The sequence below is a fragment of the Lottia gigantea genome (assembly GCF_000327385.1).
Source record: "Lottia gigantea unplaced genomic scaffold LOTGIsca_39, whole genome shotgun sequence".
In the NCBI taxonomy this organism is placed as follows: domain Eukaryota; kingdom Metazoa; phylum Mollusca; class Gastropoda; family Lottiidae; genus Lottia; species Lottia gigantea.
Genome location: NW_008709333.1, coordinates 330,167 through 354,177, shown reverse-complemented (window position 1 = coordinate 354,177; position 24,011 = coordinate 330,167). Strand labels below are relative to the sequence as shown.

Genomic DNA, 24,011 nt, shown 5'->3' with positions numbered 1-24,011 from the left:
TGCCTGTTAATGGAGGATTAAAAGATTGTTAGTCTATAGTTAATGCTATTTCACACATTAATATATTACTGGTTGTTTAGTTTAATTATAATTATATACTTTGGTATATTTTTTTTTATTTGTATTTTTTATCTGGGGGGTGGGGGCCCGTGGACTGTGTTCAATCTGTCCCTATAGTAGTTGAGCCACTGTCTGTGAATTGACATCCTATTGTCTTTGACAAAGTAAGTTATTGCCCTTGACATAGCATAATGAGATTTATTTTCAAGTAATTTCCAGTCTGCATCCCTACTGAAGTTGGACAGATAGAACTTATTGGAATTTTTGTAGTTTGCAATAATTAGATGATTTATAGGTTATCTATCGTTTTTTACATTCAGTCCTTGAAAGTAGACGCCCACATCAATTCTGAATACTGTAGTAAAAGCTGAAGCCATACAGAAAATGAAATATGTCAAAAAAAGAAACAACTTTTTTATTATAAAATATAAGGCACAAAATCAAAATGTATTTGGTGTCAATTTGAATACAATATTTCACTGACCATCAGCGGAACAATTCACCAAAACTTTCCTCGAACTGTTTAGTTGGCAGCTTAATTAAGGGACAAGTTTGCCATTTATTTGGATTTATTTTAGTTAAATATGAAATTGAGAAATGTCCCCAATAACTCGTAATTTCTGAATTTTGATGAAACAATATGGCAGCCAGCTTGAAATTTGAAAATCAAAGAAAAAATTATGTGACTATGAAGCACACCCTGTAATTAAATTTCGATAATTGAGCACATTTGCTCAAACAAAAGTGCAGGTTTAAATTACCAACATTTCTGGGTCTCATTCCGCAAAATATCTTATGATCAATTTTGTCGAAGTGTTATATTACTCAATGTAAAGAGTGAACACCTACGACAATATTTATTGTAAGATATTTTGTGAAACGGGCCCTGATTTTGAAATTACTAGTAGAAAACTTTCCACTTTCCCAGAGATAACAAATACTACTATATAACTAATTAATTTTATAATAAAAGCAAAAAGCTACTAAAATATTAGACAAGACTAGCAAACAATGTGGCTTAAAAATCAAGAGCAAATTTATCGCTCTTTCTGACATGAAATGCTTACACAAGACAAAAATTGTGTTTTAAAAAAACAGCGGCAAGAAAAGAAGATTTGAAATTACCTTCAGGGTTTTCAATACTTTGGTCATGTAATGATATAAAATATATAAGGTATTTACTAGTAAGTAAGATCAACATTTTTAATATAAAATACAAAACAATAACAATATTTTACAAAAATACAACAACTATAACACATTTTCAAAAATATAATAACAATATAGAAAAGTTCATAAATGCATAAAAAAGATTAGATCTTGGGTTTTTAAGCAGTGGTTCCCAACCTTTCTCAGCCTTCAGAAGCCTGGAGCAATCACCTGGACCTTTCACACCCCCAAAAATTTGTTTCATCCACATTTCCAGCATGTGATGATGTGAGGTGCTGTCTCAATTAAAAAAAAATTCTTCTCATACACCAGTCGGCCACACCCCTGACACCCTAGTCCCACATCCCCAGGTTGGGAACCAAGGTTTTAAAGAAATACAGTGGAGTAAAATAAACAAGATTTTGTTAAAGTGTAAGTAGCCTTCATGCCACAGCAATCATCAGGTATGTATTCTTGAAACGATCTTAGTGTTAGGATGTCCTAGAATCAATGTTAGAAGATAAGAACTGAGGACATCCTAGAATCAGTGTTAGAAGATAAGAACCTAGGATATCCTAGAATCAATGTTAGAAGATAAGAACCTAGGATATCCTAGAATCAATGTTAGAAGATAAGAACTGAGGACATCCTAGAATCAGTGTTAGAAGATAAGAACCTAGGATATCCTAGAATCAATGTTAGAAGATAAGAACCTAGGATATCCTAGAATCAATGTTAGAAGATAAGAACCTAGGACATCCTAGAATCAATGTTAGAAGATAAGACCCTAGGACATCCTAGAATCAATGTTAGAAGATAAGACCCTAGGACATCCTAGAATCAGTGTTAGAAGATAAGAACCTAGGACATCCTAGAATCAACGTTAGAAGATAAGAACCTAGGACATCCTAGAATCAATGTTAGAAGATAAGAACTGAGGACATGCTAGCGCTAAGATCGTTTCGAGAATACGTGGCCTCATCTTAAGGAAATCAATAATCAATCATTAAGATTAAGTGAATACAATGGTGTAAATTTGGCAAGATTTTTTTACTTTTTCTTCCAAAAATGGGTAGATTTTCTTTTTTTTCAAAAAATTCCAATTAAACCATCAACAGGTGGATAAATCAATTAAGTTAAAATATTTTTACAAAAATTTCTTTTTATAAAAATAAAAAAATTGAGATGATTAGTTTGTTAATTATAAAAAAACAAATTCATATCCAAAAATTCAGTAAAATTCAATTTTACAAAGACAGTAAGAAAAGTCTTATTTTATTGACTAGTTTAAAGGAATACTTCCTCCTAGAATCAGGTGACACTTACCTAGTGCCATAACTATTCAATTTTTATTCATCATAGAATTATTAGATACTTTGAATTGAGAGCTGACACCAGGCCGACTCTAGGAAGCACTGGCACAGGCATCCACATTGTTTTGCCTGGAGGAGGATTCAAACACTTGGCACCTTGCTACCAACGGAGCTACTACTACAGGGATACAATGACACCAAGATAGTTATGACACCAAGATAGTTATACACCAAGATAGTTATGACAACAAGATAGTTATGACAACAAGATAGTTCTGACCCCAAGATAGTTCTGACCCCAAGATAGTTATGACACCAAGATAGTTCTGACCCCAAGATAGTTATGACACCAAGATAGTTATGCAAGATAGTTCTGACCCCAAGATAGTTCTGACCCCAAGATAGTTATGACACCAAGATAGTTATGACCCCAAGATAGTTATGACACCAAGATAGTTATGACAAGATAGTTATGACACCAAGTCCACTGATGAATATATAATGTTACTGCCACAGTTTGGAATTTTATGTCTATTTATCAGAGGTAGTCTTCCTTTAATAAAGGCACTTTGGAAAGTCTTGTGGCACAACAGAAATGTCTTTAAATAATACAAATATAAGAAAAATTATAAAGAGAAGTGTCACTAGAATCAAGCTAATTAACCTAGTCCAAAAATCAATGCCATTTCACATTAGATTCGACATTAAAAGCAATTATCCAAATCATCAAGAAATAAATGCAATGAATGGAGTTTTACATCCTACTTTTCTGCACGGGTTAACGCCAACGCCATGCAGGCTGCAATGAGGGAAATTTTGCCAGGACAGCGGCATTAGCCTGCTCTTTTTCAATTTCCAACTGTCGACGAATCTATAACGTGCACAGCCTGTAGCACACAGGGGCCATTCAAACAACTAGACGCTCTTTCTATGTTCCAAATTGTCAAGTAACTATCATCTGAAATTTGCTCAGTCTAGACTGCCACAATAGCTTTCAATTAAAATTGAAATTAAGGTAGACAATATATACATACCTAAATCAACTACAACCATAAATTGAATATACAAATCACTTACTTACAAAAAAGTAAGGTGGGTCATATATACAAACCTAAATCTACCACAAAAGCTATTAATTTCAATCAAAATTATGGTAGACTACATATACATATCACAAACTTCCAAACAATCCTTTACAAGTCACAAAAAGTATCTAAAAATTGGTACAAATTGTTAAGAAATGTCCTTCCTTAATCCTTAAAGGTGGACATCAACAACAAATCACCAAAATAGTTATTACTGTAACATCAGATAAAGGTAGACAAGAAATGGAAACTATCACCATAGACATTATATTAAGTTAAGGTAGACAAAAAATACACATTACAAACCACTAAAACGATAACATGTGTATAATTGAAAATGCAATCAAATTATGCTACAACCTGAAAAAAATTCCGTTCTTGTTTTTCATGTCCTTACTGAAGAACAACATTACAGTGAATATCAGATTAGGATAAGGCAGACATTATTTACAAATAACAAATTACCAGCAATCAATTCTATAAAAAAAACAGTAACAAATCATCACGATTTTGCATAATGGTGGAATACACTTGACAAACTGTCATAGACTAGCAACAAATAAACAAATAACAAAAATCTCGTAGACTTCTATAATGCTTCATTTTCATTTTCTGGTTGCATGACTACATTATCATGACTACTTGTGTCATGATTTTCAGTTTCCATGGCAACATGTTGTAAAGGTGATTCTATTGCACCATCGCACTAAAAAATAAACAGATAAAATATAGGGTTTATGAAATACTGTTGTCTGATTGGACAACAGTGTCTACACTGATGCTAACAGTGTCCTCGATACACATAAAAATTAAGAAAACCTCATTACAATCCCTTTAAGACAAAGACTCAAAATGACATAAAACTTACTGAACAGGAGAAAGATATAACCAGTAAACTTACTGAACAGAAAAAGATATAAATAGGAATCTTACTGAACAGGAGGAAGATATAAATAGAAACTTACTGAACAGGAGAAAGATGTAAATAGAAACTTACTGAACAGGAGAAAGATATAACCAGTAAACTTACTGAACAGGAGAAAGATATAAATAGGAATCTTACTGAACAGGAGGAAGATATAAATAGAAACTTACTGAACAGGAGAAAGATATAACCAGTAAACTAATCGAACAGGAGAAATATGTAAATAGGAAACTTACTGAACAGGAGGAAGATATAAATAGAAACTTACTGAACAGGAGAAAGATATAACCAGAAAACTAATTGAACAGGAGAAAGATGTAAATAGGAATCTTACTGAACAGGAGGAAGATATAAATAGAAACTTACTGAACAGGAGAAAGATATAAATAGAAACTTACTGAACAGGAGAAAGATATAAATAGAAACTTACTGAACAGGAGGAAGATATAAATAGAAACTTACTGAACAGGAGAAAGATATAACCAGAAAACTAATTGAACAGGAGAAAGATGTAAATAGGAATCTTACTGAACAGGAGGAAGATATAAATAGAAACTTACTGAACAGGAGAAAGATATAAATAGAAACTTACTGAACAGGAGAAAGATATAACCAGAAAACTAATTGAACAGGAGAAAGATGTAAATAGGAATCTTACTGAACAGGAGAAAGATATAAATAGAAACTTACTGAACAGGAGAAAGATATAAATAGAAACTTACTGAACAGGAGAAAGATATAAATAGAAACTTACTGAACAGGAGAAAGATATAAATAGAAACTTACTGAACAGGAGAAAGATATAACCAGAAAACTAATTGAACAGGAGAAAGATGTAAATAGGAATCTTACTGAACAGGAGGAAGATATAAATAGAAACTTACTGAACAGGAGAAAGATATAAATAGAAACTTACTGAACAGGAGAAAGATATAAATAGAAACTTACTGAACAGGAGGAAGATATAAATAGAAACTTACTGAACAGGAGGAAGATATAAACAGAAAACTTACTGAATAGGAGGAAAATATAACCAGATAACTAATTGAACAGAAGAAAGATGTTAATAGAAACTTACTGAACAGGAGAAAGATATAAGCAGAAAACTAATTGAACAGGAGAAAGATGTAAATAGGAATCTTACTGAACAGGAGGAAGATATAAATAGAAACTTACTGAACAGGAGGAAGATATAACCAGAAAACTAATTGAACAGAAGAAAGATGTAAATAGAAACTTACTGAACAGGAGGAAGATATAACCAGAAAACTAATTGAACAGGAGAAAGATACAAATAGAAACTTACTGAACAGGAGAAAGATGTAACTAGAAAACTAATTGAACAGGAGAAAGATGTAACTAGAAAACTAATTGAACAGGAGAAAGATGTAACTAGAAAACTAATTGAACAGGAGAAAGATATAAATAGAAACTTACTGAACAGGAGAAAGATATAAATAGAAACTTACTGAACAGGAGAAAGATATAAATAGAAACTTACTGAACAGGAGGAAGATATAAATAGAAACTTACTGAACAGGAGAAAGATATAACCAGAAAACTAATTGAACAGGAGAAAGATGCTAATAGAAAACTTACTGAACAGGAGAAAGATATAACAAGAAAACTAATTGAACAGGAGAAAGATGTAAATAGGAATCTTACTGAACAGGAGGAAGATATAAATAGAAACTTACTGAACAGGAGAAAGATATAAATAGAAACTTACTGAACAGGAGAAAGATATAAATAGAAACTTACTGAACAGGAGAAAGATATAAATAGAAACTTACTGAACAGGAGAAAGATATAAATAGTGTACAATAAGATATAAATAGAAAACTTACTTGTTTAAGTTCAACACTGGGTCCAGTCAGTTTATATTTTTTAAAATCAAAATAATAGGTCAGAGTGAAAAAAGCACACCCCATTAACACCGACAACCACTCTGTGATCGTTGAAATAAGATACGGCACTCGTAATGTATCCTGTAAGATTAAAAAATCTTTAAATTAGACCAAACTTTCTTTCCGTTTTTTATAAGCTTTTATTTTTCGTATTGTCACTTCAGCTTTTGTCTTTAGAAGACACCACCAAAAATAAAAGCTCATAAAAAGGCGGAACGAAAGTTTGGGCTAATATTAATTCGACTGATAAAATAGAGTTAACAATGGACAAAAACTTAAAAAAAACAACCATTTTTTAACAAATATAACAACTTAAGTTCAGGAACAAGCATCTAGTTTTCACATTATCAATAAGCTTATATATCAGACTGTGACCTAGGCCAGTGCTTTCATAGAGACTTGTCTCAATACACCGAAATACCCAAATAAACCTATTTTCTATTACAAATTAAAGGAACAGATGCGCCATTTTGAGAGGTTGATTTGAGTCTTGAATATATGTATATAGTCTTCAGAAATACTAGAAATGTACGAACAACGCATAATTCCTTTAAAAATAATTCAAACTAGGAATTTTACTCGCTATTGCTATATATGTCTTTTCTATATATCACAGAGTATCTTATCTTTACGAGTCGTCATTTTGACATTCAAACGCAGATTATTCTGGACACACTTGGATTTGAAGGTTAAAATTTTGATGGTGAGCTGTGAAGACTATTACAGATTGGCTTAGCTAAAAAAAACCCGTTTCTGAAACTAAAATATGATTTGTCAAACAGGATGGCCTACCTGTCCCTTTAAGTAAAATTCTCAAATCTCACGCTAAACAAAGTAGAAATAAAAAGTAAAACAAACCCATTTGGTTCCTAATTCAGAAGATCTGCCATTTTTATAAATAATTTTTGATACAGCAACTAGAATAGGGTTAAGGATATATAAAAATAGCGAAAGCATTAAATCAGTCTTAAACACAATTAGAAAATCAGAATCAATAACCATAGACAATAACCGTAACTTCCCAATGAAAATTATAAGGCAGGAAAAGGTTCATATACATTGACTGTGATAACCACCTATCTTGTATCACTGAAAGTTGTAAATGCAGTGAGTTAAGCGGATTATAAGCTAGCGAAACTCTGTAAATAATAAAATATACATGTAATTAATCCTTGTAAGACATTTAGAAGTATCACAGAACATTAAGAAACAAGAATTTTATGGATATAAACTTAATTAAATTTATTATTTGAACACAATGTTTCATCACTTGAGAACGTAACCTGTATGTGTAATGTAACGTTACCTGTATGTGTAATGAAACATTGTGTTTGAATAATAAATATATAATCCATATATATATCCATAAAACTGTTATTTGAAACATGTTTAGCGTCCTGTCAAGGTGGCTGATTGGCTGTATTCACTGGTGTACAATCCAATCAAATCGCTGCATTCAGTGATACAAAAAAGTTGGCCATTGCAGACTGGAATTTGCAGTCTCCATATAACAAACATTGTAATACCGTGTCCATTATAAAGAAGGCGAGGAGGGTTGTAGATAAAAGAGATAATTCATGCAAAATAGATACAAATCAATATTTCGAGAGATCCGTAGTAAGTGAATTGAATTATAACTCAACATTAAGACTAAAGGGAAATAACTCTGTCGGATTGTCAGATTGTGCTTAATTCGAACACTATTTTACTTCCTGATATCAAGGTAGCATTTTTGCATACCTGTCAGGCCGACAACAATGTCATGAACTGGATATGCTTGCTTACAGTATACATTTAACAGACATAAGCATATAAAAACGAACCCATTAACTTAGGGAAATTAGGGAATATGGAGCACAGAGCAAATGATAAACAGAAAGTCCTAGCTGGTATTTCAAAACTAAGTCTTATGTATAAAAGGAATCAGGAACTGACAGAATCTCTGTTTTTTCTATTAAACAAACGTTAACTTGTCATCTACCAAAGACAGACCTAGTTGCAGTGGGGTTTCGAGGAACCATTAGGTGGAGAGGTCGAATATGTGCAACAGAATTATCACAAGGGCAAACTACACCAGGCATGTAAGAGCTCAATCAAACAAAATTTGAAATTTGAAGCCTGCCTACCTCATTTCCACCAAAGAAACATCACTGCCTGGCTGGTAGAAAAATTATGCCACATATTCTCGAAACAATCTTAGAGCTAAGTTTCTTAGAAAAAGTGTTAGAAGATAAGACCTTTCTCAGGACATTCAAGCACTGAGATCGTTTCGAAGGTTTTAAAAGTACAGATTTACAGACGAACAGCTCTAATCAGACATAAAATTAATATAAAAGGATACAACTAATAAGAAAGATGGTTAAAATTGAACTAAATACAATTTGTATTATTCCGATCCGATGAAAATGTTTGCAATCATCCACTTTATTCAGCTTCCAAGTGACCCAGGATTGGGTCCAGCAGTATAAAAACCCGAAACCAAATGCCAGGGCGGCTCCAGTATAATGCATTCCCCTCATGTCTACTGTCTGAAATAAATGAATGAATTTTAATATCCTATTACTATGTTACTGCTACAAACAAGACAGTGTACAATGAGGAAAATTTTGATATTATCCTACAAATTTTTAAAAAAATGTTCAACCATCGAGCAATAATTAAATTTGAAAATCTGGCAAATACATGTATATTATATATATATAATTTGGCTAGGTTAAACAGTAGCCTTTAACATCTGTATAGCTCAATCCAGGGTATCTTGGGAAGACAACTAGGTAAACTGTTGCATGGGGGGATCAACAACACAGGTGTGTCTATAAACAGTAGCCTGACTAATCCTGCCCTGCTTGTCCCATAGAAGTGATATATGGATGGAATATAAGGCACGTTGTGGGCTAGATATAAAATGTCTCTTTTTCTGGGAGATGCACCAACATACTTTTTTAGGTATTCTTAAAAACTAACATCACAAAAATGGGTAGGAGCAACTCTCATGGAGAAAGACATTTTATGTCTGGCCCTAAACGATTCGAAAAATCCCATTCATATATGATATACATGTGTACATGTCAGGAAAAAAAATCTGGAGATTTGCATTGAAAAATCTGGAGATTGGATGAAAAGTCGGGAGATTTTGTTTATATTGCCCTCTATGGGTCACGTGATATACGATATAACAGGTAGGGCAATATAAACAGTAACATACCTGAAAATTGGCCACCATTGACAGCCCGAAAGCAGATATCCAACCAAATGTTAAAAACAATTTATTTAAAAAAAGAACACGTTTGGCTTGGGTGATAAGATTTCTGGTAGCTTCTGTTTGGCTGGTAGTTTGAACAATGTAACGAATTATTAAAAATCGTATATATAGGTTAATAGCCACTGAAATATAACAAAAAAACATCCAGTTTATCAACTTGCTAGATTGATGTACATTTAGCTCAGGTATTTAAAATAACATTGAATGACATTTAGAGTTGGGGAGCATATAACAAAAAACATAGAGAATATATTATGGTATAACACAACACACTTCTTTAAAAAGGCTACTTCTACAACTGCTGCTAAAGAAATATAGAACCAATATAAATAAGATTGAACGACATTTAGAGTTGGGGAGCATATAACAAAAAACACATGGGAATATATCAAGTTGATCACTTTGTCAGTCAATTAATCATTTGCATCCATAAGTTTTATGTGTGTTTATGTTTACAAAACAAATCTTGTGTAGAAGCATGTTGTTTGGCCAGTTAGAAAATCACATGACATCATGCATAGAAATATTAGAGTTTCATACAATGCAATCATCAGACAACTGACCTATTTTCAGCCTGCATCCCTACTGAGGTTGGACAAGTAGAACTTATTATCATGTCTACATTTCGAGACAAATCTGTATTATCTTGAGAAACTTAATTCAATTTTTGTCAGATGTCATGAAATAACATAGCTCTAGACTTGAGACAATCAATCAAGTTGAAGTGAGGGTATAATTGGGGGTATAAACTATTTGCCAGGAAGGTAAGGAGCCTCAACTGGCACCGCCACTGATAGAAAATACAAATTAATGTCCATTTCTTAGAATCCTCAAGTTGACTGCTAAAAACCAGGATCAAGCTGAATAAATAAACCCTAACTCTAACCCTAACCAAAGAGCATGGCCTCTTACCCAGATACCCTCCTTCCTCACTCTTGCCTACCCTAAAATACGACCCCCAATCTTTTCCCCCTGAATACAGAATTATAACTTACTCAATATGGCCCCCACATTGACCAGCTGAGAGAACCAGCCTCTTTCTGGTGGGTGGACGCCTGTATAGCTACAAATAAACAAAAACAACATCAATCTGTGTCTTGGGTTCTCAAAGCAAGTAGAAGTTAGACTTTCATTTCGTTTTTTATTAGCTTGTATTTTTATGTAGCCACTCCTGTTAGGGTCTGTGTATCAATAAACTTTGACCTAACCTGATGACCCCTGCATTAACCAATCAAATTTAGAATTCCAAAAATTAAACTTGAGGCCCATAATCAAAGTAAGGGAACTCTCTGAAGAAAATTTTGAAGTCAACAAAGAGATTATTTCACAATCCAAAGAAACTATACTACTCGAGAATCGCCCTAGAATTGGGAAAAGTTTGTCGTGACCATTTATATTGACAAGATCTCTTTGAGTTATTGCCCTTGACTTGGGAAATATGCGACAAAGTTATTTGTGAACACAATAGAGTCGACAGTTTGTTTTTATCTGATTTTAATGATAGATTTATATTATGTTAAAGGGGCTAGAGAACACACTAGAGGTGACAGTTTATGTCAGAATTCTATGACATCTGTTGTACAAAGAAGCTATACACATAGAGAACTCAAAGAATGCAAACTCTTAAGGAAAAGGAAAAACCAGAATATTCTTCAGAATAGGGGAAAGATAGATAAGATATGTTTTACCTGATATAGGGAAAATCTGGTTCCACATGGCCGTATTCAACAGCAATACCATATCTATAACACAGATGAACATGATACATTTGTCTTAATAATTGCTCTAGATAGCATTTGATATACCAGCTGATAGAGCTCAATTTCAGCTATCTGTTAAGTCATCTAAATATTTACTTTACCAGCTGATAGAACTCAATTTGAGATATCTGTATAGTCTACTAAATATTTACTTTACCATCTGATAGAACTCAATTTGAGCTATCTGTATAGTCTTCTAAATATTTACTTTACCAGCTGATAGAACTCAATTTGAGCTATCTGTATAGTCTTCTAAATATTTACTTTACCAGCTGATAGAGCTCAATTTCAGCTATCTGTATAGTCTACTAAATATTTACTTTACCATCTGATAGAACTCAATTTGAGCTATCTGTATAGTCGTCTAAATATTTACTTTACCAGCTGATAGAACTCAATTTGAGCTATCTGTATAGTCTTCTAAATATTTACTTTACCAGCTGATAGAGCTCAATTTCAGCTATCTGTATAGTCTACTAAATATTTACTTTACCATCTGATAGAACTCAATTTGAGCTATCTGTATAGTCGTCTAAATATTTACTTTACCAGCTGATAGAACTCAATTTGAGCTATCTGTATAGTCTTCTAAATATTTACTTTACCAGCTGATAGAACTCAATTTGAGCTATCTGTTTAGTCTTCTAAATATTTACTTTACCAGCTGATAGAAATCAATCTCAGCTATCTGTTTAGTCCTCTAAATATTTATTTTACCAGCTGATAAAGCTCAATTTCAGCTATCTGTATAGTCATCTCAATATTTACTTTACCAACTGATAGAGCTCAGTTTCAGCTATCTGTATAGTCATCTAAATATTTAATAAACCGGCTGATAGAGCTTTCTATATAGCTATAAAGTCAATAGATGACTATACAAATAGCTGTGAATTTTATCAATTGGATAGATGCATGAATGAAAACTTACGTGATAATAAATGAATGAATGAATGAAAACTTACGTGAACAAGAAAACTCCTAGAATATAAATAGCAGTAAAAATGGGCAAAAAATGGATCTTTGAGGTCAGCCATGTTAAACAACCACACTGACATTTTAAACCAGTCTTCTCTTCAATTTCTTCTTTCTGAAATTACACATGAATACCAAGATATATAACTAAAAAGCTTAACATCATTACTGCCTCTAAGTACATATCAGGTAAGAGGGGCTGACATGGAAAAAAATTCTAGTAGTTTGGATGGGACAATAACAGCCTGGTTGCTACAAGGCCATGCATGTTAAAATATCCCTCGATAGTTGGAAGTCGAAAAAGAGCAGGCAAATATGGTACAGAAAAGTAGGACGTAAAACTCCATTCATTTCATTTCATTGAATGTGCTCAAACATCATCATCATTCCCTTTTCCAGCTATATGTTTGTCTTATCAATGATTTAAACATTAACAATAATAATTACCTGAATCAGAGTCATCTTAATAAACCCCATGATGGAATTTTACAATATTTTCTTCTCTCCAAAAACTTACTCAAATTTTATTCCAATATTATAATTTCAAATCAAAAACTTTTTCCTTAGACAAAAAAGAACACAAGAACCCTTCCAGAATAATCTGGATCAATTCTATGTCTTCCACCAAATACCCAGCAAACTTTTAAACCTTTTCTCAATCCAAAAATTACCCACGCTACTCATAAAAAAAATCTGACGTTAAGCTATTCCAGACAAATTTTTAAGAAAAATCTAATAATTTTGGTAAAATACAGTATTTCAAAATTCCTTGGGCACAAATATTCCAGTAGCAATTACAAGAGACCTACTCTAAGACTTAACATCTGCTTCCAAACATCCAGACTTCTAGGATCTCTATTTATACCAAAAATTTGTTCATTTTATCAGCTGATAGAGCTTAAGCCAACAAAAAAAAAGAAAACTGCATCTCACTAAAATTCTTTAACAGCAGACAAATCCATCAAAAACGTAAAATTCCTGCCGATTCCACCAAACAGAAGGTGACAATCCCAGAATACATACAGACAATGACGTATGACGTAAAATCTAATCTTGTTAGCCGTATACTGATAAACACAAAGATAAGAAAGCTTAAAGGAAATAACGGTGTGAAATGACATATTGCCAGTACGAAGAAAATAATCGTCAAATCACACTATAGGTCATATTCACAATATTAGTCATCGAATACAGTTAATCAGAGCACTTTATTACAGCAGGGTTTAATGTAAGCAGTATCACATCGCAGTTTGTGAGTCAAAATGATCCACTATTTCTAATGATGAGCCAAAATTTGATCGCGTTGTTATCTCTGAATCCAATCAAATAGTATATTTTTCGTGTTTAAGAAGGCTGGTCATGCTCTCTGTGCCGTTTCTACTGGGGTCATGCCCCCCTCCCCCACCCCTTATCTTGTCATTAAGTTCTTAAATGCCTTGCCCCCTTGGCAATTTTGTGACCTCTTTCTGACCCCTCAGCGATTGATTCATAGAAATGCGCCGGCATGCCGTCCTGTGAATGTTCAGATTAGAGCTGGGCAATGGGGCAATTCTTTCCACCAGTTTAGTTTATGAAAGGAAATGTTGGTAATTTCCCAGTGTGGAGTTATTATTCAGTCATTGTTTTCACACAAAACTTCCCGTTTACAGGAAAAACTTTTTTTAATGAATCTTATCCAATTTTCAGTTAGACGTCTGCTAGGCATTTTCTGACACAGCTATCGCTAGGCTGCTATCAATGTACATGATAAGGATAAACATTTCTTCAATAACAAGGATCAAAGACATCTGACAGAAAATAGGAATGATGCAAATAGAAGCCATGAATGGCCCTGATATACAGAAAGTTAGAAAAACAATTTACAACTTGTTCATATCAAGCTTAAGTTGCCTTTCCATTTCGCTTATTCATTTGAGGACTAATTCCCATTTGAGTACTTTTTTTCCCTAATGGTTCTAACTCAAGCTAAAAAATGTAAAACAAATTAAGATACAGGCCTGACAATATATCTAGGCTAATAAACTAGAACAATACTTCATAAATAAACTCCATCTGTGACACATTATTAGCTATATCTTAAAACAGCTGATAACAATCAACTTTTCATTCAAGAAAAAGTAGTACTCCCTGCGTAATAAGTACTTCTTACACCTTGTACTGGATAAAGGTATACAGTTTTTAAAGGGACAGATACACCATTTCGGGGGGTTGATTTGAGTCTATTATGTAAATAGTCTTCAGACTTACAACAAATATGTATGAAAATCTCATAATTCCTTCAAAGATATCTCATACTAGGAATTTCTCTTCCTATTTCTATAGATGTGATGTCTTTTCTCTATATTACAGTGTCTCAAGAAAAGATGACTCATCTTTTTAACTTTCAAACACGGATTATTCTGATCACACAATAAAATATGATGGCTTAAGTTTCGATGGTGAGCTGTGAACTGTGAACACTATTACTGATTAACTTAGCTAAAAAAAAATCCCATTTCTGAGAAGAAGGTAAAAAAAAAACCATGTAGCCAAAAGATGACTTTGAGATATTATCCTTAAAACATTTAAATAATCACCTTAGGTTGATTTCTCAAAGGTTCAAGTTCGGTGACTTCATTTTCTTCTATCGTTGTGATTTTTGAAGAAAGCACATTGTTGCCGTTTTGAATGTTGTTGACATTTTTGTCCACCACACGACCATTGGACTCGGTCGACTCCATTTTAAGTGTGACAATTCTTTTAGACGAATGCAAGAAACTGGCTATTTAAGAATTAACAAATTTAAAATAGAAAAGATGGGAATTTCGATTAGTAATGGTCAAATTCATGAGGAAATCCGGGTTCATTGTTATGGTTAATGTATCATCATGATAAAGGTCATGGCCTTGACCTTAGAATGGAATCAGACCACCACTTACCAATGCTTGGATTAATCTGATTATTTCTGACTACTGCTGTGTTTTATAATCCGATTTTTGTTATAACTTGTTTATTTCAATATCAAAAGGAAAAGACTCAGATTTTATGCCGATATATAATGAGTAAAATAGGGGATAAGAAAAAAAAGGCGCTTTGTATTTTGGCCGGTCGAACACATCATGCGTCATCGTGCCCATAGAGCTATTATATACGTCTATGATCTTGCAAAATATCGATCCCATCTCAGACGAGAAAAACACTTGAGAGTCAAATTCAAAAAGTAGAATTGGAACCAACAAGACTCGATACCTTAGATGGCGATATCCAATTTTTGCTACCGACGGGACTGGTTTAAAATCTGAACCCAAAGCAGTATTTTGACGACAACATCCCTTTGATTCGTCAATTGATTGACAGCTAAAAAGAGGGTCTATGATGAAAAGGGGTGTGTCTACATCAAAAGGGGCGTGTCTGTGTTGATCCTACCACGTGTCTAGAATTGAAGGGTGAAGGTCGGGAAAACACCTTTATCAATGACCTTCACATCGTAACCTCAAGCTCTAGCCTGTACCATCATGGCGATGAGGAGACGAAACAGCTTTTTTAGAAGTTTTAAAAATGTCGAACCGGATTGGGACGATTGTGTTTACGATCAGGGACACACGGCGGCTTCTCAGAATAAATGGGTGTTTGAAATTGCTTGGGAGGTGGCGAATAAAGGTAACGTATTCTTGTGTAATCCTGCAAAACAGAGAAATGTCAAAGACAAAATCAGTGAAAGCGATCGCTAACTAAGTGGAGTTCAGTGACCCACTAACTGACGTTCACTCAGTCAGCCCATGTTTCGTAATGGGGAATCTTACTACAATCTGTTAGTGCCAGCTTCAATGGCCATCGACTTTGCAATTCATAGCTATGCTTTGAATCTTTGTTCACTAGCCTAATAAGGAAGTTCCATGCAAGGTGGAAAATCCAGGAATAGATTATAGTATAGAACAGATTGAAAATTGTCATTTATAAACCCTTGCCTGGCCTGGTGATAATCCCAGAGCCCTACCCCTGCCTGTTGCCTACATTTACTAATTTTCTGGCTCTGTTTTCATTTTCACCTAATGACAATGTAAATTGTTGAAACCTTGTTAACAATGAAATTTATAAACCCAGGAGTAGATCTACAAGGAGTAAGCTTATATCATAAAATTGTTTTCGGTTGTTTACTGTGATCTCAGCCCTGCCTTATATAAATATGTCTCTTAATAAATGATTTTTTCGAGCCCATTTATGTCAACCCAACTTCAAGAGGCTATGGAAGGGGCACATCATTGAATTGTTGATACCAGTAGAGGACCAATTGCTAATAAAACAAGTTAACATCTAGGATTATCTTGTGTTTATTTATTCATTCATTCATTCCCTCACTCATTCATCAATTAAGACATTCATTTGTTCCATCACTCATTCATTAACACATTCATTCATTCCATCACTCATTCATTAATACATTCATTCATTAACACATTCATTAATACATTCATTCATTAACACATTCATTCATTCCATCTCCCATTCATTAATTAATACATTCATTCGTTCCATCACTCATTCTATTTATAGTTGGAGGTATCTATACAGTGATAAAATCTAAAGCCCCTACCACAGCGGAAGAATTGGGGGAGCAGTATTTTTTGATGGGACCGTATAATGAATCATGTGTAAGAACTGAAGTCGAGGTTTTAGAGCCACATAATTCAGTCGTCAGAGACGCGTTGACTGCTATGAGAAATGCAGGAATTAAGGTAAGGAGTTTTCTTTGGCTTACAAACTTTGCCATTGTCAATCCTTCCCTCTGATGCTGGGTCGGTAGCTGTGAGAGGGGTTAACAACTTTCGAACTAACGCTTGATTTGGAAAGCCTTATTTTTGTGGCAGTGGAATAGCTCAGTTGATAGTAAGTTGGATTGTCATCTGCTAGGTACTATAGGTTTACATAAATTCTAACCTTCCTCAGAGTTAGAACAGTTCAGATGTCTCATCCTGTGCTTTCCAAAGTCTGCACAATATCAGCCATCACTAAATATTCAACTGTCCTGCCGAGTATTGTAAATCAGAAACACATGTCAAAAGAGTAAATGGCTGAAAACTTAATATATAGATCGAAGGGAGTTTTGGCATATTGATGTCTGAATAGTTATGAACAAGTTTTTCTCTGTTTTAAATATCTGTAACACTTTTCAGAATTGAAATCTTACTTCTGGATCGGATAAAATTAATGAAAACATACTTATTAATGTAGACAGTGGACTATCTTGCAGGAGATAGCAACTTCACGTGCAATTATTATGGATAACCTCATGATATTGGTAATAACTACTCATGAAAATGTTATATTAGGGTATAGTGTCTGTTGACTGTTTGGATATGAAACGTGATATCTAGGTCAGGGTGAAATGTAGTATTGTATTCCTGAACTAGCTTGACATTGTGTCATAATTTTGGGTGCTTGATAAAAGGTCCCTTGTGCATGCACATCAAAGATCAGAAGGGCCTACTTGAAAAAAGCATGTAGTTGTTTGGATTGGACAACAAATCAAGGATAATGAAAACTAATGCTAATGCTGCTGTTTTCACCATTCCAATTTTCAATCAGGCGTCTGTGGTTCCTGCAATTCCACTGAAACTAAGTGTTTTATGACGTCACTAATCGCAATATATGCTTTATCACATCATCAAACACTTAGTTTAAGTAGAATTGCAGAAGTCTGATTGAAAATTGGAATGGTGCAAATTGATTCTATCAGTGTCCCCGATACACATACAATTTTAGAAAACCTCTGTACAATCCCTTTAAGAGGTAACAGCACAAAAAGTTTAACATCAGGTCTCTATGACATGTTAGCATAGCCTTCCTCAATGCAACGCCTGCAGCTAAGACAGGGTAAAATAATTGAAATAATCGATTATCATCGCTAAGAATTTATAATTTTGATTATCGATCATCAAAATACATAATCAATTATATTTTCTCCCGTGAACCTGTAAACAAATCAAAATTTCTTGCACATAGTTTCCCTTCAGCAGATCACTTACCCACATTAAACTATAACAACTGATCAAAGCAATAATAATACTTCTATGACACAAAAATAACCCATGGAATTCAAAAATTGGACATGATTTTTATTTAGTATTTAGAGGATTTCTGTTTTAGAATATTTTGAAAATTAATCGATTATTGATGGGTAGTCTGCCATCGATAATGTATCTCAAGTTGATAATGGATATGACAAAATTTCATTAAAGTTGTTGATTAAGACTAAAAAAATAACAAATTACTGAGTTGTTAAGTAGAAAGAGTATTATTGTTCAGTAAAAGAATTGAACAGATTGTGATAGTAAAAAGTGTGTTTAAAGTTTCTTAGTAATTTGGTAAAGATAAAAACAGTATTGATAGTTTGTTTGTTTGTTTTGTAAGACATAAGGTCTTTATTTATAATTTTGGTGTCAAATTTTGTATTGCAAACCTTGCTGAGTATTGTATAATTGCAAATATAAGCTTAGTGCACAAGCATATGCCGTATATCCCCGAACATAATGCACAAGCATGTATAATACGCACCCCTTATTATCCTCAAGTATATCTGGGAAAATCTCTGTCACTGTAAATAATGAGCACCCCCCCTTCCTGATGGTGGTATAGTAAAAATGCCCAGTTGACATGCTACTAGGTTGAAAGAAAGTAACAACTATATTTTATAAGAATAACAACTTATGTTCACAGTTAAGGATCCTTTCTACCAGCTGATCATTGACCAAACCTCTTGGCATTGATCTTTTCTGGATTATCTGTACCCATTTACAGCTGGGATGACTGGAATTATGAGCTAAGATGACAAGGTGGCAAATTGCTCGACATAACCAAGCAAATGACGTCATGTAAAGAACTAAAGCTCTTATAAACTGTGCTATGGAACCCCACAAACATCAAACTACAGAAATTATACCAAGATCTGACAGCTGAGATTAATTATTGATAATTAGATAAATTAAATCTGTTATACATCTTTATCATATCTTGTCTGATCTTTCTTAATATAGACACTGGATTTGATATTCAATTCTGGTCCTAAATGTGCTGATATCCAATCTGATCTCGTCCCAAGCAATGGGTAGGACCAGATCTGTCTTGATAGACGACTATATTTCATGAGTCATATATTTTAATTTATTCCAGGTTTATTTTGGAAGATGGTTAATAGATGGTTATCCAAAAGTAATATTGTTTGATATCGGGTCTGCAGCATGGAAACTCGATGAATTTAAACATGAGTTATGGAAGAACGCTAGTATTGGTATTCCTATACATGACCGAGAGTCTAATGATGCTGTTATTTTCGGGGCGTTAGTCACATGGTTTTTAGGGCTGGTAAGATTTATCTGATTTTCCTTGACTCCATCTACACAATGTCAAGCTATTGACTTGTACCTTGACTACAATAACCACTGTTCATGTACCTTGACTACAATAACCACTGTTCATGTACCTTGACTACAATAACCACTGTTCTTGTACCTTGACTACAATAGCCACTGCTCTTGTACCTTGACTATAATAGCCACTGCTCTTGTACCTTGACTACAATAACCACTGTTCTTGTACCTTGACTACAATAACCACTGTTCTTGTACCTTGACTACAATAGCCACTGTTCTTGTTCCTTGACTACAATAACCACTGTTCTTGTACCTTGACTACAATAACCACTGTTCTTGTACCTTGACTACAATAGCCACTGTTCTTGTACCTTGACTACAATAGCCACTGTTCTTGTACCTTGACTACAATAGCCACTGTTCATGTACCTTGACTACAATAGCCACTGTTCTTGTACCTTGACTACAATAGCCACTGTTCTTGTACCTTGACTACAATAACCACTGTTCTTGTACCTTGACTACAATAGCCACTGCTCTTGTACCTTTACTACAATAACCACTGTTCTTGTACCTTGACTACAATAACCACTGTTCTTGTGCCTTGACTACAATAGCCACTGTTCTTGTACCTTGACTACAATAGCCACTGTTCTTGTACCTTGACTACAATAACCACTGTTCTTGTACCTTGACTACAATAACCACTGTTCTTGTACCTTGACTACAATAACCACTGTTCATGTACCTTGACTACAATAGCCACTGTTCTTGTACCTTGACTACAATAACCACTGTTCTTGTACCTTGACTACAATAACCACTGTTCATGTACCTTGACTACAATAACCACTGTTCTTGTACCTTGACTACAATAACCATTGTTCTTGTACCTTGACCTTTGTGAAGATGTCTTGACTCCTAAATTTGATTACTATACAGATATTGTTGTGATGTTATTTTGTAAGTTACAATCGATATCTTTGATGCCGTTCAAAATGTTGTTTAAATGTTATACCTTGAAGCTGTGTCTATTTGTAAGTAAATTTGATTAAGCAGGAGAGCTTTGAGTCACTTTTGAGGCTTAAAGTTAATTGAATATTGAATCTTGTTTATCTCATGTGATAGATTTCACAATATCTGTATTTTTGAATTTTATGTTTGTAATTTCAGTTTTTAAATCTCACGCCTGGTGATCCTCTCATCATCGCCCATTTTCACGAATGGTTGGCGGGAGCGGGGTTAATTTATACCAGAACACGTAAATTAAATATCAGTACGATATTTACTACACACGCCACGTTACTAGGTCGTTATCTGTGTGCTGGCAACACAGACTTCTATAATAATCTTGACAGTGTAAGTACTGTATAACTGTGAATACAGCACTCAATATATTATACACACCCCTATTATAAGCTCCAAGAAATTGCATAGAATGAAAAATCCCTACAGTCAAGACATTTAGGTTCTATCTTTTGTCCAAAGTATGGCAAAATCTAGAGTAAAAGTTGTATAGCAGTGGACTCCTTCAAAGAGAAGTACCATCAGGTGTTTCAAAAAGAGTAAACATTGTCTTATTCAATTTATTATTATTATTTTGTAGTTTAATTTAGACAAAGAAGCTGGAGACAGACAAATTTATCATCGATATTGTATGGAGAGAGCGGCCGTACACTGTGCTCACGTCTTTACAACAGTGTCAGAAATTACAGGCGTAGAGGCTGAAAGTCTACTTAAACGTAAACCAGGTTAGTTTGATATTTTATTTATTTACGATGGGTATGGATATTCCAGTAACGATTATTGCCAAGAGCTCAGACCCAAGGACCAGTTGGTAGACAGAATTCTTGAGAAATTATGTTTTTGATTTATTGCTACAAGTAGTGATGGTATAAAGCTGTGTTTCCTTTAGTACGGATCCGGTACGGCTCCGGTCTGGGTGCGGACACGGTACATGTCAGGTTGTGTTTCCTTATATGCGGTTATTCATACGGAAGGGGTCTCTTTTCGACACCGATATTGTCAAGGTTCTTACAAGAACGTGGCGGGCTGCCCAAACTGTGTTTCCATATGTGCGTTTCAGGACACAGTTCTGCATACGGTTCTGTACCAATCGCTACATGGTCCGGTTCGAAAAACCATACCAGATGCTGCATACGGAACCGTATCTGCACCAGTATATAAGGAAACACTCTTACTTATTTTAATGAAAGTGATTTTTTCCGTATCTACATCCGGACCGGATCCGTACTAAAGTAACGCAGCTTTATACATGGTTAAATTAATACATCAACATGTGTCATTCCCTGATACATATATAATATATCTCAGTCATGTATCAATACTTTTTGATACCTGGCATCCTAGTGAAACATGTAAATATATGACCAAGAGATAGAATAACTTTTCAGACTATGACGTCATCATTGCAAAAACGTATCAACCCAATGTAGATCAAAGTTGTTAACCTTGTAAAATCAATGCCATGAGGTTTTGACCTTATATTTCAAAGTGATATTTCTAACTGCTAGCTTTGTGTAAAAAGAAAATAATTCTAATATTATCTATTTTTAGATATCATCACTCCTAATGGGTTAAATGTTATCAAATTTAGTGCTCTTCATGAATTTCAAAACTTACATGCTGTTTCCAAAGAAAAAATCAGTGATTTTGTTAGAGGACATTTTTATGGGTGAGTGAAGTGCTATTACTGTGGATATAATGCGCACCAATTCTTACCTCTCAGTACTGGCCATACCTCTCAAATATCTGGTTATTAACAGGTATAAAGTATCAAGTATATGTTGAACATTCAATGTCTAGCACTGTTTAAGATTTGGGTGGATTCAAGCCTTTATTTATTTAATTGCCGGGGGAACAGAATTTCAGATTTTAATTTATGAATAAGTTGTAAGATTAGCTGAAACTAAGGTGTATCTGGTAGAGCAATTATTTATCCCTCTCAAATAAAAGATTAAAAGTGGTTGAAACTGACCCAGATTCAGTGGCCCTGGCTTTGGAATTTTTTTACATGGAGAAGACATGCATACAGACAGGCATGGAAAAGGATAGGTCATAAATGTGAAATTCCACAGTTAGAACATTGTATCATAAGATTATTTGTTGAACAGGGCCCTAGACAGGAAGTTGTGGCCATGGGTTGTATTTATTTTCCATGTTTCTATGCACTTCAGTAATTTTGTTTTGTTTATTTCAGCCACTATGATTTCGACCTGGACAAAACGTTATATTTCTTCAGTGCAGGGCGGTACGAGTTTTCTAATAAAGGTTGCGATATGTTTATAGAATCATTAGCACAATTAAATTATTTTTTAAAGGTAAGTCAAGGGATGAATCATCTTCACAATGTCAAGCTATTACAAACTTCGTACTTATACCTTGACTGCAATAGCCACTATTCTTTTATCACATAATGCTGTGATTTGATGGGATTGTTCACCAGCGAATACAGCCAATCAGAGCCCTTGGCAGTAAGATGATATAGATGAAATCTATAAGAAATATCATAATCTGATTGGATAACAATTTTAGTGATTGACCAATCAGATGACTAGAATACTAAAATCATCTTAAGTAAGATTAAATAGATGAAATCGATAAGAAATATCATAATCTGATTGGATAATGATTTTAGTGATTGACCAATCAGATGATTTGAACGCTAATATCAATGAAATTTTCTTTTCAGTCAAGTGGAAGTGATATGACCATCGTTGCGTTTTTAATTTTCCCAACTCGTACCAATAATTTCAACGTAGACTCTCTTCGAGGGCAGGCCATTGCTAAGCAACTGAAAGATACAGTCTCTAGTGTACAGAATCAGATGGGAAAACGAATTTTTGAAATCTGCTTAAGGTTTTTAATTCTATAATTTATCAATGAAATGAGTCTATATTTTTTTTACTCTTCATGTTTTCTAGCTCTGATATATATTGATGATTTAATATAGCGTACAACGATACTCATATCATATCGTGTAGTCGAGATCACGTCTTGATGATACCAGGCATACTTAACAAATACAATACATGTTCACATTAAACTAAAAAAAATGACTCTGCAAATCAAGAGGGAACCAAATCATACACATTAAAGGGATTGTAAAGAGGTTTTCTAACTTTTTATGTGTATCAGGGACACTGGTAGCATCAATTTGCACCATTCCAATTTTCATTCTGACGTCTGTGGTTCTTGCAATTCTACTA

At 33.9% G+C, this 24,011-nt stretch overlaps 2 protein-coding genes across 2 annotated transcripts in view; one reads left to right on the top strand and one right to left on the bottom strand.

Annotated features, from left to right (window-relative positions):
• Positions 1–4,196: 4,196 nt before the first annotated feature.
• Positions 4,197–15,233, bottom strand: LOTGIDRAFT_233371 (hypothetical protein; the record flags this gene model as incomplete). The annotated part of the gene is made up of 8 exons (XM_009059385.1): positions 15,010–15,233; positions 12,424–12,548; positions 11,390–11,443; positions 10,697–10,764; positions 9,645–9,823; positions 8,863–8,967; positions 6,380–6,520; positions 4,197–4,313 (listed from the first exon to the last, which is right to left on the bottom strand). Exons 1-8 carry the CDS (start codon positions 15,151–15,153, stop codon positions 4,197–4,199), a joined length of 933 nt encoding a protein of 310 aa, XP_009057633.1. The 5' UTR covers positions 15,154–15,233.
• A 694-nt stretch (positions 15,234–15,927) lies between these two features.
• The window catches only part of LOTGIDRAFT_206655 (hypothetical protein), a gene marked incomplete at both ends in the record, with an annotated part of 12,490 nt that continues 4,406 nt past the window's right edge, over positions 15,928–24,011 (top strand). The window contains 8 exons of the mRNA XM_009059384.1: positions 15,928–16,072; positions 16,967–17,148; positions 19,583–19,774; positions 20,956–21,141; positions 21,389–21,533; positions 22,360–22,477; positions 23,003–23,123; positions 23,495–23,661. Coding sequence (XP_009057632.1) covers positions 15,928–16,072; positions 16,967–17,148; positions 19,583–19,774; positions 20,956–21,141; positions 21,389–21,533; positions 22,360–22,477; positions 23,003–23,123; positions 23,495–23,661 — 1,256 coding nt within the window. The remainder of the gene's footprint in view (positions 16,073–16,966; positions 17,149–19,582; positions 19,775–20,955; positions 21,142–21,388; positions 21,534–22,359; positions 22,478–23,002; positions 23,124–23,494; positions 23,662–24,011) is intronic.